Raw genomic sequence first — 14,526 nt, forward strand, 5'->3', positions numbered from 1 at the left:
ATTCTACTTGCCACGTGAGTTCGCTTCCTTTATTCTCGTCGCTGTGTACATCGCGCCACAAGCTAATGCTACCGCGTGTATACAAACTCTAGCGGACCATGTAAACCAACTCGAACTAAAATATCCAGAGTCACCCCTGATCATTTTGGGCGATTTTAATCAAACACGTCTAAACCGTGAACTTCCCAAATATAAGCAGCATATTAACTATTTCACCAGAGAAGGAAACATTCTAGATCACTGTTACACAGCACTCAAAGGTGCATACCGGTCTGTTGCGCATGCAGCATTGGGTCTTTCTGACCACTATTTAATCCACTTAATTCCCACATACAGACAGAAACTCAAATGTGTAAAACCGGTAGTCAAGACAGTTAAAAACTATACTGATGAAGCAAAGTTAGCGCTACAAGAATGCTTAGACTGCACTGATTGGAGCGTCTTAGAAACTTCAACGGGCACATTGGATGAATACAAAGACACTGTAACATCATACATTAGTTTCTGTGAGGACATGTGTGTACCAACAAAGTCCTTCCGCTCATTCAACAACAAGCCATGGTTCACTCCCAAACTCAGGCAGCTTAGGAAAGAGAAAGAGTCCACATTTAGAAGCGGCGATCAAGCGCTTTACAAACTCGCCCGAAACAGATTGACAAAGGAAATTAACATCGCAAAGAAGAGTTATGCGGAGAGGCTTAACAAACTCCACTAACGACTCTGCATCGGTGTGGAATGGCCTGAAAGCAATAACAAATTATCGTTTACCATCACCCCAAGCAGTGTACAACAATAGTCTGGCTGATGACCTTAATACATTCTTTTGCCGATTTGAAAAGGTAACCGCCATTTCCCTCATATGCCCACCATTACCAGAAATTACCGTATCTCTGCCCTCTGCCCTACAGACCCACGAACTGGACGTGAGACGGCTCTTCAAGCAGCAGAAGATCAAGAAAGCTGTGGGACCTGACAGAGTGTCCCCCTCCCGCCTTAAAGTCTGCGCTGACCAGCTGGCTCCAGTCTTCACACAAATCTTCAAATGATCCCTGGAGCAGTGTGAAGTCCCATCCTGCTTCAAACAGTCTACTATCGTCCCAGTTCCAAAGAAACCAGTACCCTCGGGATTGAACGACTACAGACCTGTTGCTCTGACGTCTGTGGTCATGAAGTCCTTTGAACGCCTCGTGCTGAACCACCTAAAGAACATCACCGGACCTCTGCTAGATCCTCTTCAGTTTGCCTACCGGGCAAACAGGTCTGTGGAGGATGCAGTCAACATCGGACTGCACCACATCCTCGACCACCTCAACAACACAGGAACCTACGCAAGGATCCTGTTTGTGGACTACAGCTCTGTGTTCAATACCATCATCCCAGAACTCCTCATCCCCAAACTTCTCCAGCTTGGAGTGTCCCCTACTATCTGCCAGTGGGTCCTCAGCTTCCTGACAGGACGGACACAACAGGTCAGACTGGGGAAAATAACATCCTCAACACGAACCACGAGCACTGGAGCCCCGCAGGGATGCGTCCTCTCTCCATTGCCCTTCTCTCTCTACACGAACGACTGCACCTCAACGCACCCAGCTGTCAAATTCATAAAGTTCACAGACGACACCACGGTCATCAGTCTCATCAAAGACGACGACGAGTCTGCGTACCGACAACAAGTGGAGCAGCTGGAGCTCTGGTGCAGTCGTCACAACCTGGAGCTGAACACGCTCAAGATAGTAAAGATGGTCGTGGACTTCAGGAAACATCCATCACCACAGCTACCCCTCACACTATCCAACTGCCTGGTGTCAACCGTTGAGACGTTCAAGTTCCTGGGAATCACAGTCTCCCAGGCCATGAAGTGGGAGGTCAACACCAACTCTATCCTAAAAAGGCCCAACATAGAATGTACTTCCTGAGGCTGCTAAAGAAGCATGGACTGCCTCAGGAGGTGCTGCAACATTTCTACACGGCTGTCATCAAATCCATCCTGTGTTCTTCCATCACTGTTTGGTTCGGGGCCGCCACAAAAATGGACAAAATCCGACTTCAAAATGGAAAATCATACTGGACCCTCCGCACCCTGCCCACCACCTTTTCCAGCTACTCCCCTCAGGCAGGCGCTACCGATCCATGCGCACCAAATCCAGCAGACATTTAAACAGCTTCTTCCCCCATGCCATTAACTCTTTGAACAGTAGCCCAAATGGAATTGTATAGTGCCTCTTTGCAATTTTTTTGCTGATGATACAAGTGCAGCGTGTTCAACCGGAAACAAATTCATTGTGTGTTCTACATACTTGGCAATAAAGATGATTCTGATTCTGATTCTGAAGAAAAGACAGGAAGCAGTGCTGTAGGTAGCAGAGATAATGATGTTGAGGTTTCTTTGGGAGTGACCAGGTTGGATAGGATCAGGAATGAGTATATCAAAGGGACAACTCATATTAAAGGCTTTGGAGAGAAAGTCAGAGAGGCCAGACTGAGATGGTTTCCAGAGGAACGATAGGACAGGCAGAAGAGATGTGTTTTGAGATGGCGGAGTAGAGTTGCGGAGAGGTGAAGCATTGAGAGAAATGGTATGGTATCAGGATGACAGAGTGATCAGACGTGTGCAGAACCTGACAGATTAGCAGTTGCATGTCTTCAGAGAAGAGATTGGATATGACTGAAAATGGTCAGTCTAGCCATGATGATGAATACAAATGTTGATCAAGTTTGAGATCAGGAAATGAAGCAGGAGACAGTTTGTAGAAAGCGGAGGAAGTGAAGTATCTTAGGAATGAGTCATGGGAGAAATATTAGGATAATTTGGCAAAGTGAAAGTGCAACGGGATCGAGAAAGCCAATAGAGAGAGTGACTAACTGAGAGAATGAGCGGCTGGATGGAGATGAGTTTGATAAAGGAGTTTTGGATGTGAAGGATAGATGTGGATGAGACAAAGAAGACATTGAAGACGTGTGAGAGAATTGATCGAGAAGGACGGTAGTGGTAGAAGGTGAGATGTAGTTAATATATGAAGGTGGATTAGAATGAATGGTATGTGGAGAGAAGAGGGTGAAATGGAGGTGAAGACTGAGATGGGTGGGAGGAGCAGGGATGATAAGTGAGGTTGCTGTGGGTGGACAGTGAGGAGCAGACAGATACCTAAAATTTTGGGACTAATGGAAACGAAAGAAGATACTTAGAATTAGAAGTAAAATGATAGATAAGTTATTACTTAGGGAATGGAAAGTATAATTATCCTTTCAGACATTAATCATTCATTTAAATTTGAAACTAGCTTAAATAAATATTCTATGTTAATGTATGGGAGCGTAAGTATTCATCTGATGGTGTTCACTGTCGAAACATTGCATACGTGATCACTAGATTCGATACATTATGGTGGACTTGTAATCAGCACTATAGGCTGGTGTAGATACGTAGAAGTATGTGGGTAAGAATAGGCATGTGCAACAAGTGAAGTTGTGTGAAAGTGTGGAGCTGTGAAAGTAAATGACGGTATGGTTGCGATGGATGGTGTGAGTCGAAAGTGAGAGGTGGTATTGGTGCACTTCTAGGGTGTGAGGAGACGAGGTGTTCAGTCAGCATGAAGCATCAGGACATAAAGCAGAATACACATGAAGTAGGTGACATGATCAAACAGAGTAAGAAATGGCCGTACAATCGACTGAGACTAAGAACGAAGGACCTCGTAAATGGCAGCAAACTATGAGCATTGTGATTTGGACAGGTGCAGTCTATCGTGAGACTGTGGCAGAGAGACAATGAACTGAGATGTGAAAGACAAGAGAAGAATGTTGACAGAGCAGCATTTAGCGAATGTCAACTAGGATTGAAAGGAATCAAAGCATAGATAGTTGTAGGTCAGAATGAAAGAATAGCAATTACTGTGACAAGCTCAATATTGACAAGACCATCTGGTGTAAAGTTAGAACTGAATTGGAGCTCATAAATCGTGAGTAAACAGATCAATTTACATTTCGAATGACCATAAGGAGGTTGTGAGTTTAAATCCTGCTCCGTGAGTGGAATTTGCATTTTCTCCCTGGGCCTGTGTGGGTTTTCTCTGGGTCTTCTGGTTTCCTCCTACATTCCAAAAACATGCATGGCAGTCTGAGTGAACACTCTAGAAATTGCCCCAATGAGAGTGGATGGTTCTTTGTCCCTGTGTGCCCTGTGATTGGCTGGCAACAAATTTGGGGTGTCCCACGCCTAGTGCCCGAGGACGGCCTTGATAGGCTCCAGCAGCCCTGCCCCCACGACCCTAGTGGGGATTAAGGGATACGGATAATGGCTGCATGAATCATACATGGTGACTGAATATTTTAGCTCGAGTTTGTTTACTTGTTTAACAGGCGTTTGTATCGCTGTGCTAGCATTAACAATTTACACACTGACAATAACAAAGGAGGTAAAAACACACTGACAATAACAAAGGAGGTAAAAACAAGTGGTGAGTGGAATGGCTTGCACTTTAGAGACAGAGACTTCAAGTATGGGCTGCAGGGTGCCTGAAGCAACGTGATATCAGTGCACCATTCTTTGATATACTGTACTTGTAGAAGCAGACTACAACACATTTTAATTGCTCCTTGTCGTGATTGGCTCAGAGTAGGTGGAAGCTAGGTTGATGTGGCTTGAAATCCGGTGGCAGTCACTGAGCCAGGTTTCAGGGAAGCAGAGCGCAGAAGAACGTGCAAATGTTTTATTGGTCTTTGAGAGGAGAAGAAGTTAATCTATGTTGTTTGGCAGGGAATTTATAAGTGCAAGATGGATCGATTGGAGCAGAGTTCAAAATGCACTGACGTAGCTTGACTAACTCGCCTGGTCGCTGCTACCTCCTCGGACGGCGTTTCTCTGCTCTGTATATGTCACATCCTCGTCGACACCAGGAGCGTGCCCTTCCCCTCCTGTCTCTTCCTCCTCTGCTCCTGGAGCAGGCCCCGCCCCTCCCTGCTCTCCGGACTCACTCACCTGTTCCCCATTTCTTTAATTGTGCCTTCTGGCTATAAAAGCCACCCTTACCGTTCGGTTAGTGCCGATGTATTCCAGGAAGGCCCCTTTCACCCAGTCGCACTCAGGTCTGTTTTTTTCGTTGCTCCTTGCCTGATTTTCTGTTATTGCCACATGTGTCTCAGTAAAGACTCTTTTTCAATCACTGTCTCCACCGTGTATTTTGAATCCGACCTTTACTACCTCCCTTCGTCCCTCGAGTCCTGTCACCACTCCTCGAGCGGACGTGACAGTATAGAGCAGCCGCTCCGCTCGTGATTATCCCCAAAATACGTTGTGGGTTTTCAAGTGCTGATGAAAAAAGTCAGAGCGTAAAACAACAATTCTAATCAACTCTTCCCACGTGTAAGTAAGTCGCACAGGCAAAAATGTCAAAAACAGGGATAATACTTGGGAGCGCATAATCGAGGCTGCCACACATGATTGCGCCATGTGATGACATCAGATTCCGCCTATTTATCTTTTGCATTTCTTTTATTGTTTCTTTATTTTTGTTTCTGGTATTTATATTTTATAAGGTGTCTACAAAGGTACAGATAAATCCAACATTTTACCATTATTTTTACCTGCACTGTATTTATTTTGGGAGTCATTCATTTTCCGTCACTTGCATGTGCATTCACGTCTAAAAGAACAATCGAAGGTGGATATAAGACCTTATCCAGGTAGAGAGGCAGCAGTGTTGCGAGGAGAAACGATGAGCAGCCACTAATCTCTGAGGGTTTCACCACAGCTCCATTACCTGCAAGGCGTTGACATAGAAGCTGATCTATAGCTTGATATTGAAAGGGAATACAGAACAGATAATTGGTAATATGTGATTTTATAGTTAGGAAAGATAAACAGACCTAAATGTATTTGCTCAGCTTCACGACAGCTCTGTTTTAGTGTGCTGGTTAGAGAGCAATCAAGTACAAATGCACTTTTCACGAAACTGAGTTTAGACCCCAGCCCTGTCCAAATCTGAGCTGGAGGGTTACTGTCCTGCTTGTTTTCCAGCTCTCATGGCAGAATCAGAACGAGAACGATCCTGATTATTTGAATTTCCTCCTACATTCCAAAAACTTGCATAGCACGCTGATTGAACACTTCAAATTGTCCCTAGTTGTGAGTGTGAGCACGAATGGATGTTCGTTTATGTGTGCTCTGCGAATGACTGGTTCAGGGTGTCCCCCGCCGATTGCCCAAAGAGGGCTGGGAGGTTCACAACCCCCTGTGAGTGACGCTTGTGATGATAAATTTCTATTTCTTCTCGTTCCCGATCCTCTTCATCCCTCCACCTCTGTGTGCCCCCCCCCCCCCCCCGTGTCAGCACGATGGGGGACAGAGCTTTCAGCTCCTCTGCCCCCAAACTCTGGAACTCACTTCCTCCCAACATTCGTTACATCAATTCTCTTCCCACCTCAAATCCCATCTTAAAACCCACCTATTTAAAAATGCTTTTTCTGCGTATCTCTATCTCCTTTTTCTATTTATAATTGTATTTTATTTATTGTATTCAATTAACAATTGTATTTTATTTATTATTGTATCGATGCTTGTCTGTGACTGTAAAGTGTCCTTGAGAGCTTTGAAAGGCGCTTGAAGTAAAAATGTATTATTATTATTATTATTCCATCCATCCATCTTCTGCCGCTTATCCGGGGTCGGGTCGCGGGGGCAACAGCTTCAGTAGGGAAGCCCAGACTTCCCTCTCCCCAGCCACTTCTTCCAGCTCGTCCTGGCGGATCCCGAGGCATTCCCATGCCAGCTGGGAGACATAGTCTCTCCAGCGTGTTCTGGGTCGTCCCCGGGATCTCCTGTCAGTGGGGCATGCCCGGAACACCTCACGAGGGAGACGTCCCGGGGGCATCCTAATCATATGCCCGAGCCACCTCATCTGACTCCTCTCGATGTGGAGGAGAAGCGGCTCGACTTTGAGCCCCTCCCGGATGACCGAGCTTCTCACCTTATCTCTAAGGGAGAGCCCGGACACCCGACGGAGAAAGCTCATTTCGGCCGCTTGCATCCGGGATCTCGTTCTTTCGGACACAACCCATAGCTCGTGACCATAGATGAGGGTTGGGACGTAGATCGACCGGTAGATTGAGAGCTTTGCTTTTTGGCTCAGCTCCTTCTTCACCACGACAGATCGGTACAAAGTCCGCATCACGGCAGACGCCGCACCGATCCGCCTGTCGACCTCTCGATCCCTTTCACCCTCACTCGTGAACAAGACACCCAGATACTTAAACTCCTCCACTTGAGGCAAAATCTCCTTATTATTATTATTATTATTATTATTATTATTATTATTATTATTATTATTATTATTATTATGAAGCTGAAAATGGATAGATGCATGGAGTTAGTTTGGGATTCTTCAATCTGTAATTTATTGAAAACTGAAAAAAAAGTACCTAAAAAACACCATGAGGCACTACTTGTGCTCTTAGCTCATGCCTCTCTATGTAGACGTGTTGTGTTGCCCCCATGTTTGTGAGGGTATTCTCTTGTATTCTTCAACTTCCCTATATGTTCCACTTATGCATGGTACGTTAATTAGAGGGCAGTACAGTGGTCGACCGGTGAGAACATCCACCTTATAGTGCAAAGGTGTGATCAACTGTAGTGGAAAAAAGTCACCTCTCCTACTTAACATAAGTAAGCAGGTTTTGTTTTGAAGTAATTGTTATCATTTGAGCAGAAGTCAACTCATGAATCACATTCTTGCTTTAAGCATCCTGATTCATTATCCATCCAGCCATTTTGCAATCTGCTTATCTTCACAAGTCATGCTGGGCGTTTTGAAGCCTATCCCAGCTGTCTTCGGACAGTAGGCAATGGAAACCCGAAATCACTTTCCAGCCAATTCCAGGGCACACAACCAAGAACACAAGAACCGCTCGGGTTCACAATCACTCCTCTGGACAATTAGAGTGTTGCGTTTAAGATGTCATGCATGTTTGTTGTAAAGCAGTAGGAAAACAGAGTCCCTGGACAAAAGCCAAGCAGGTACAGGGAAGAACATGCAAACTTAACACAGGAAGTTACATATGGATCGCCACTGCAACATTCAACTGCTGAATTTTAGTGAGAAATAGTGAGGGATCACTGTGTGAAAAAAAAATTAATCCATCCATCCACCCATCCATCCATCATCTATCACAGGGGTGCCCAAACCTTTTGGACCGAAGATCGACTTTAACCCACCCATCCTACCGCGATCGACACGTTTCGCGTACGGCCACATATACACACGCATGAGAAGCAATGGCCATAACGGGCCTGAGGGTGAAAAAAACAATTAAGTGGACACAAGATTTGGAGTTTGTTAAAAGGTAATCATTGCCTACTTTTATGGGACACCAGGTGCGGGCTCATGAGACACACCTTTGTGTCTAACTATTGTAGCTCAGGCGTACCATCTTAAAATGCTTCTGCTCCGATTGCCATTCTTTGCCAGTGTCATCAATGAATTGTACGCAAAACTAACTTTGACTGATAATTAGAATCATAAAAGGGACAGCGACAGCTCTAAATCCAAGGTGTCAAGGATGTTGCGGGTGAATGATCTGTCCTTACCTGCAGCGATAGCTCCTACAAGGGGTACCAACGTTACAGCCCATGGGTAATTCCAGGCCCCAATGATCAGCACCACTCCCAGAGGTTCTGGTTGGATGTAAGCCTCGTCTGACATGGTCAACAGATTCTTCTCCACCAACCGAGGGGCTGCCCACTCTCGTAGTTTTCCCAGAGCTAGATTAATCTCATTATTTATTCCAATCAATTCCAAAAGCGATGTGTCATATTGGCTCTGTAGAACATACAACACAATACATAAAAGTACAGCACCAGAAAAAAAAATATGGGTGTAGATATAGACAGTTGGTCATGTATTTTCACTCACTCTGTTGATATCCTGTTTTAGAGCTGTGATGATTTCAACCTCCCTTTCACTCATCATCCTCTGCAAGGCCTGAAGCTGGTGGAGCCTGAACTCAAGAGGACGTGTTCTTCCACTCCCAAAAGCCTCCCGGGTACGCTGAATAACCTGCATTTCCATCGCCTCAGTTAGGATGGAAAAAAGAAATAGATTATACTATGGGCATGGTAATCTCAGGAGGAGGATTTAGGGACAATTTCTAGTGTTCAATCAGCCCGCTACGCATGTTTATGTCGGACAAAAACAAAGGTGTGTTCAGGAGTTGTGTTGTCCAGTTAATAGTTTTGAGAGTTAAATCATCGTGCAACATCCGTTATGCTTGAAATGTACAAGCGGGGGTGGAACACAAGTGAGCTGTGTTGCATCAATCCGAAAAGTGGCTGGTGTTGTTTGATGGCGGCAGATATAATATTACCAAAACAGTAAAAAAAAATGAAAAATGGAAAAATAATGATAAAAACGGAAAGAAAAGAAGGGGGCAATGAATCTGAGGGAATTCGACATGGCAAACCATATTTGTTGTGGTATGTGGGTTAAATTTCGGCCAAATTCGCCGGAGTCTTGGAAAGGAATAGGGAGAACACAGACCGCAAAACCTATGAGCCACACGAAGACCCAGGCATTCAGAGTGTGACGAAGATATACAACTATTACATCGCCGGAGTCTTGGAAAGGAATAATCGGTTGTCATGGTATGTGCTGTGATTGATACATAGTGTGTTGAGAATAATAGGAAAAAAATGTGCATGGGCTGCGCCATATTGAATGTGGCTGCTAGAGCCAGATGCCATTTTGACTATGACTGCCCCGCTGCCATCTCACGTGTGACGCTCGACGCTCGATAGCTAGAGTGAGTTTGAAGGCGCAATTGTAAAGTTTTTTTTTCTTGTTGCTGTTGTTTGATGGGATAGTGTTTTGACAAAAAGAATCAAATACCCCTGAAGTTAGCATTCCAATATTTTGGGATGCGATCGGGACCAATAATTTTGTTATCTCATTTGGGGCAAAAACTGAATGAAAATGTGCATTTGTGTGTGAAACAACAGTGAGAGGATTGTATGAGTGTCAATGTTAAGAGGTTCAGATTTATAATTATAGCTCAAAGAGTTTTTGTCCGATAAGACAAAAAAATGGACTCATAGTTCCAAAAGTCCCGATGTCTTCTTAGATAAGACACTTCTTCTAAGGATATATATCAGTTACGTGCAGTCAGAGGAGGCAGGTTAGGGCGTGCCTCACCTGTCATCATGGAAATATCAAGTGAAAAAAAGTTATATTTATTTCGTGATTTGTACTTTAAAGTTCTTTTCCATTTAACTTCACCATGTTTTGATTTTTTTTCAAAATCGCTGAATTTTCACCTTTACCGTTCAAATACTAAGGAGAGACGAGCGGTGAGGTACCAGCCAGCTGGGCCTCACCATGGATTGACTATATATATATATATATATATATATATATATACAGTAAAGTCTCGTTATATCGATATCGGATATATCGATAGTCCCGGTTATTTCGATACTATTTCTATGCACGCACGGAGAAAATTACATGCAAACAGGGTCGGATATATCGATAGTCCCGGTTATATCGATATTTTTCGGACTCCCTTGAATATCGATATAACGAGACTTTACTGTATATATATATATATATATATATATATATATATATATATATATATATATATATATATATATATATATATATATATATATATATAGAGAGAGAGAGAGAGAGAGAGAGAGAGAGAGAGAGAGAGAGAGAGAGAGAGAGAGAGAGAGAGATAGTACGGGGCGTGCCTCTTTTCCGTTGGGCGTACAATTTACAAAACGTCTCCCGTCTCCGCCCAGACGGCCGACAACTTCTTCAAGGAAAAAAAAACAAAAACAAAAAAACGTAAGATTTTTTTTTATCAAATCAAATGTTTGCTTGATTTAATAAAGCAAAAGTTTGAATGAAGATTTCAAAATCAGAATAAATTATTCCGATTTAGAAATCTTTATTCGGTTTGGAAATTTCTGAATTTTGGTTTGTTTAGCAATTTGTATATTTGGCACGGCAGCCAATTAGAAGCCTGCTTCTTGCTTCAGTCTTTCTTCGTTATAAGGTCGTGCAAAGTAGAGGCAAAGAAGCTCACAAAATTTATGACGCTACAAAACGTAAACATACATAATCCCGTGACTGTAAAGTGTACTTGAGAGTTTTCAAAGGTTCTTAGAAATTGAATGCACGGCGACGAGTCTGGTTAGTGACAACAAGTGGAGCAGCTGGAGCTCTGGTACAGCCGTCACAACCTAGAGCTGAACACGCTCAAGACAGTAGAGATGAACATGGACTTCAGGAAACATCCATCAGCACAGCTGCCCCTCACATTATCCAACTGCCTCGTGTCAACTGTTGAGACCTTCAAGTTCCTGGGAATTACAATCTCCCAGGACATGAAGTGGGAGGTCAACACCAACTCTATCCTGAGAAAGGCCCAACAGAGGACTGTGCTAAAGAAGCATGGCCTGCCACAGGAGGTGCTACAACATTTCTACACGGCTGTCATTGAAGCCATCCTGTGCTCTTCCATCATCGTTTGGTTCGGGGCCGCAACAAAAATGGACAAAATCCGACTTCAGGACGGCGGAAAAAATAATTGGCACCGCCCTACCCACTCTCGAAGACTTGCAAACTGCAAGAATTCAAACAAGGACACGGAAAATTCTACTGAACCCTCCGCAACCTGCGCACCACCTTTTCCAGCTACTCCCCTCAGGCAGGCGCTACCGACCCATGCGCACGAAATAAAGCAGACATTTAAACAGCTTCTTCCTGTCACGACCGCTCGAGGAGTGGTGAATGAACTCGCCGGACGAACAAAAGAAGAGTTTGGATCCGGACACGATGGAGACAGTATAGTTCAATAAAGGTTTACTGAAACACGCGGGGCAAAAACAGAAGGTAAGGCAACCGAACAGACGAGCGGGGCCAACCTGCGTACTGCTGGGTGACAGGGTAGCGAATGAAAGAATACACTGGCGAGGACCAAGCGGGAACGGGTGGCTTTTAGAGCCACAAGGCACAATCAAAGGGAGCCCGGAGAGCAGAGAGGGGAGGGGCGCGCACCTGACGCCAATTAAGATGTGACAGTGGCCCCCCCTCAACGGACGCCCCCTGGCGGCCCACCCGGTTTGGAGGTGTGAGCTGAGTGGAACGCTCGGGTGAGTGATGGGTCGAGGATCCAGGAGCGGGCAACCCACTGACGTTCTTCTGGTCCGTAGCCCTCCCAGTCGACCAGGTATTTCAATCCCCTTCCCATGCGCCGTGAGTCCAGTATCTCCCGCACCGTGGAGACTGGGTCGCCGTCCACCATCTGGGGAGGGGGTGGGGGGGCGGGTGCCACAGCTAGGGGGCTGGTTTCCACTGGCTTGAGGAGGGATACGTGGAAGACCGGGTGGATCTTCATCGTGGGGGCAGCCGGAGCCTAACCGAGACCGGGCTGAGGACGGCCTCGATGGGGAAGGGACCTGCGAACCGTGGGCCCAGTTTGGCCGATGTCCCGGTCAACCGGAGATCCCTCATGGACAGCCACACATCCTGCCCGCCCGACCTGGTAAACTGGTGCCTGGTGGCGACGACGATACACGATGTGTTGGTTCCGTGACGCTGTGCGTGACAGGGCGGCTCTGGTCTCCTTCCACACTCGATGGGCCCGTCTGAGGTGGTGTTGGATAGATGGGACCTCCACCTGGCCCTCCTGAGTGGGGAACAGTGGTGGCTGATAACCACAGGCGGACATGAACGGGGACCGACCTGTGGCTGAGGAGACCAGGGTGTTGTGCACGTATTCCACCCATGGCAAGTGGAGGGCCCACGACGCAGGCCGATGGAGGCACACGCACCGTAGAGCCGCAGTGAGGACGACCGTCTTGCCACGGGAAGGGGGGAGGCCCGTGACAAAGTCCAGGGAGATATAGGACCAGGGTCGGGAGAGGACTGGTAGTGGCTGGAGAAGTCCCGCCGGGGTTTATAGGATCCCTTCACGTAGTCCGCGACATCCTTCCTGTAGTCCGGCCACGAGAACTGCTGGGCGATGAGGTGGATCGTCCTATTGACGCCAGGGTGACAAGCAACCCTGGAGGCGTGTCCCCAGTGCAGCACCTCAGCGCGTAGTGCGGGGGGGATGATAGGCGATCCACCGGGAAACCCTTGGGAATAGGGTTACCCCCCTGGGCCTTCTGAACCTTCTTCTCCACCTCCCACCTCAGGGCGCCCTGGATGTGTTGCGCCGGCAGGATGTTGGCGATGACCTCCTCCTTCTCTGCCGGCTCATGTCCGGCTTGGTGTTCTGCGAACCTGGGCAGTAGGTGAGAGTGAAGTTGAAGCGGGTCAGAACAGTGCCCACTGGGCCTCCCGCGAATTAAGTCTCTTGGCGGACTGAATGACGGCCAGGTTCTTATGATCGGTGAGACGGTGGAGGGGTGTTTGGCCCCTTCGAGCCAGTGTCTCCACTCCTGCAACGCCAGGATGACCGCCAGCAGTTCCCGGTTCCCCACATCATAGTTGGCTTCCGCAGAGCTGAGGCGGCAGGAGAAGAAGGCCCATGGGTGGAGCTGGCCGGGGAGCGTTGGGATAATACTGCCCCCACCCCAGACTCCGATGCGTCGACCTCTACCGCGAACGCGTGGTCCAGGTCAGGGTGGCGTAAGACAGGAGGGTTAGTGAAGGCGCGTCGGAGGTGGTTAAACGCCCCCTCCGCGTCGGGTGTCCACCTAATGGGAACCTTGGTGGAAGTGAGATTGGTTAGGGGAAGTGCCTTCTGACTATAACCGCGGATGAAGCGGCGGTAGAAGTTGGCAAACCCCAAAAATCGCTGGAGTTGTTTGCGCATCTTGGTGGTTGGCCACTCTATCACCGCTTTGGTCTTGGCGGGATCGGCCCGAAGTTGCCCCTGCTCCACGACGAACCCCAGAAAAGACAGAGAGCGGACGTGGAACTCGCACTTCTCTGTCTTCACGTAGTGCCGACTTTGCAGGAGCCGCGCCAGGACCCGTCGGACATGCTGCCGGTGTTCTTCTGCGGATTTAGAGAAGATCAGGATGTTGTCCAAATACACAAAGACAAATCACATCATTGACAAGCACCTCATTGATGAGGCTTTGAAATGCGGCGAGAGCGTTGGTGAGTCCGAACGGCATCATCAGATTCAAAACGCCCTTGGGGCATTTTGAATGCTGTCTTCCACTGGTCCCCCTCTCTGATGCGAACCAGATGGTGGCCGATTGGAGGGGCGCGAAGGCCGAATCCATGAGGGGGAGAGGGTATTTGTTGCGGATGGTGATGTCGTTCAGACCCCGGTAATCAACACACGGACGCAGGGATTTATCTTTCTTTTCAATAAAGAAGAACCCCGCTTCTTGTTCCGGGTCTGAAATGTGGTAAAATCGGGTGTCCGGTCGTGGAGCCCCTGGCTGCAGTTCTATGGTGCAGTCATACGGTCGGTGGGGTGGCAGGGATTGTGCGTTGTCTTTGCTGAATGCCTTCCGCAGATCGTGATAACAACGCGGCACGCCCTCAAGACAGATCTCTTTGGGGC

The 14,526-nt window shown here is 47.0% G+C and overlaps 1 protein-coding gene across 8 annotated transcripts in view; it reads right to left on the reverse strand.

Moving 5' to 3' along the window:
- Window positions 1-14,526, reverse strand: part of LOC148899690 (aldehyde dehydrogenase, dimeric NADP-preferring-like) — a 53,518-nt gene that overhangs the window by 22,588 nt on the left and 16,404 nt on the right. For 6 of the 8 annotated variants that reach the window (XM_088995125.1, XM_088995122.1, XM_088995126.1 and 3 more), the window contains 2 exons: window positions 8,907-9,065; window positions 8,582-8,813 (listed from right to left, as the gene is read on the reverse strand). The exons of 1 other annotated variant lie outside the window; for it this stretch is intronic. In XM_088995125.1, coding sequence (XP_088851251.1) covers window positions 8,582-8,625 — 44 coding nt within the window. In that variant the 5' untranslated portion in view covers window positions 8,626-8,813; window positions 8,907-9,065. Of the gene's footprint in view, window positions 1-5,583; window positions 5,760-8,581; window positions 8,814-8,906; window positions 9,066-14,526 lie in introns of all 8 variants that reach the window. One more of the 8 variants, XR_016114781.1, reaches the window with a different exon arrangement.

This window comes from Hippocampus bargibanti, linkage group LG04 (genome assembly GCF_051943395.1).
Source record: "Hippocampus bargibanti isolate YZ-2025 linkage group LG04, ASM5194339v1, whole genome shotgun sequence".
NCBI classification, from domain to species: domain Eukaryota; kingdom Metazoa; phylum Chordata; class Actinopteri; order Syngnathiformes; family Syngnathidae; genus Hippocampus; species Hippocampus bargibanti.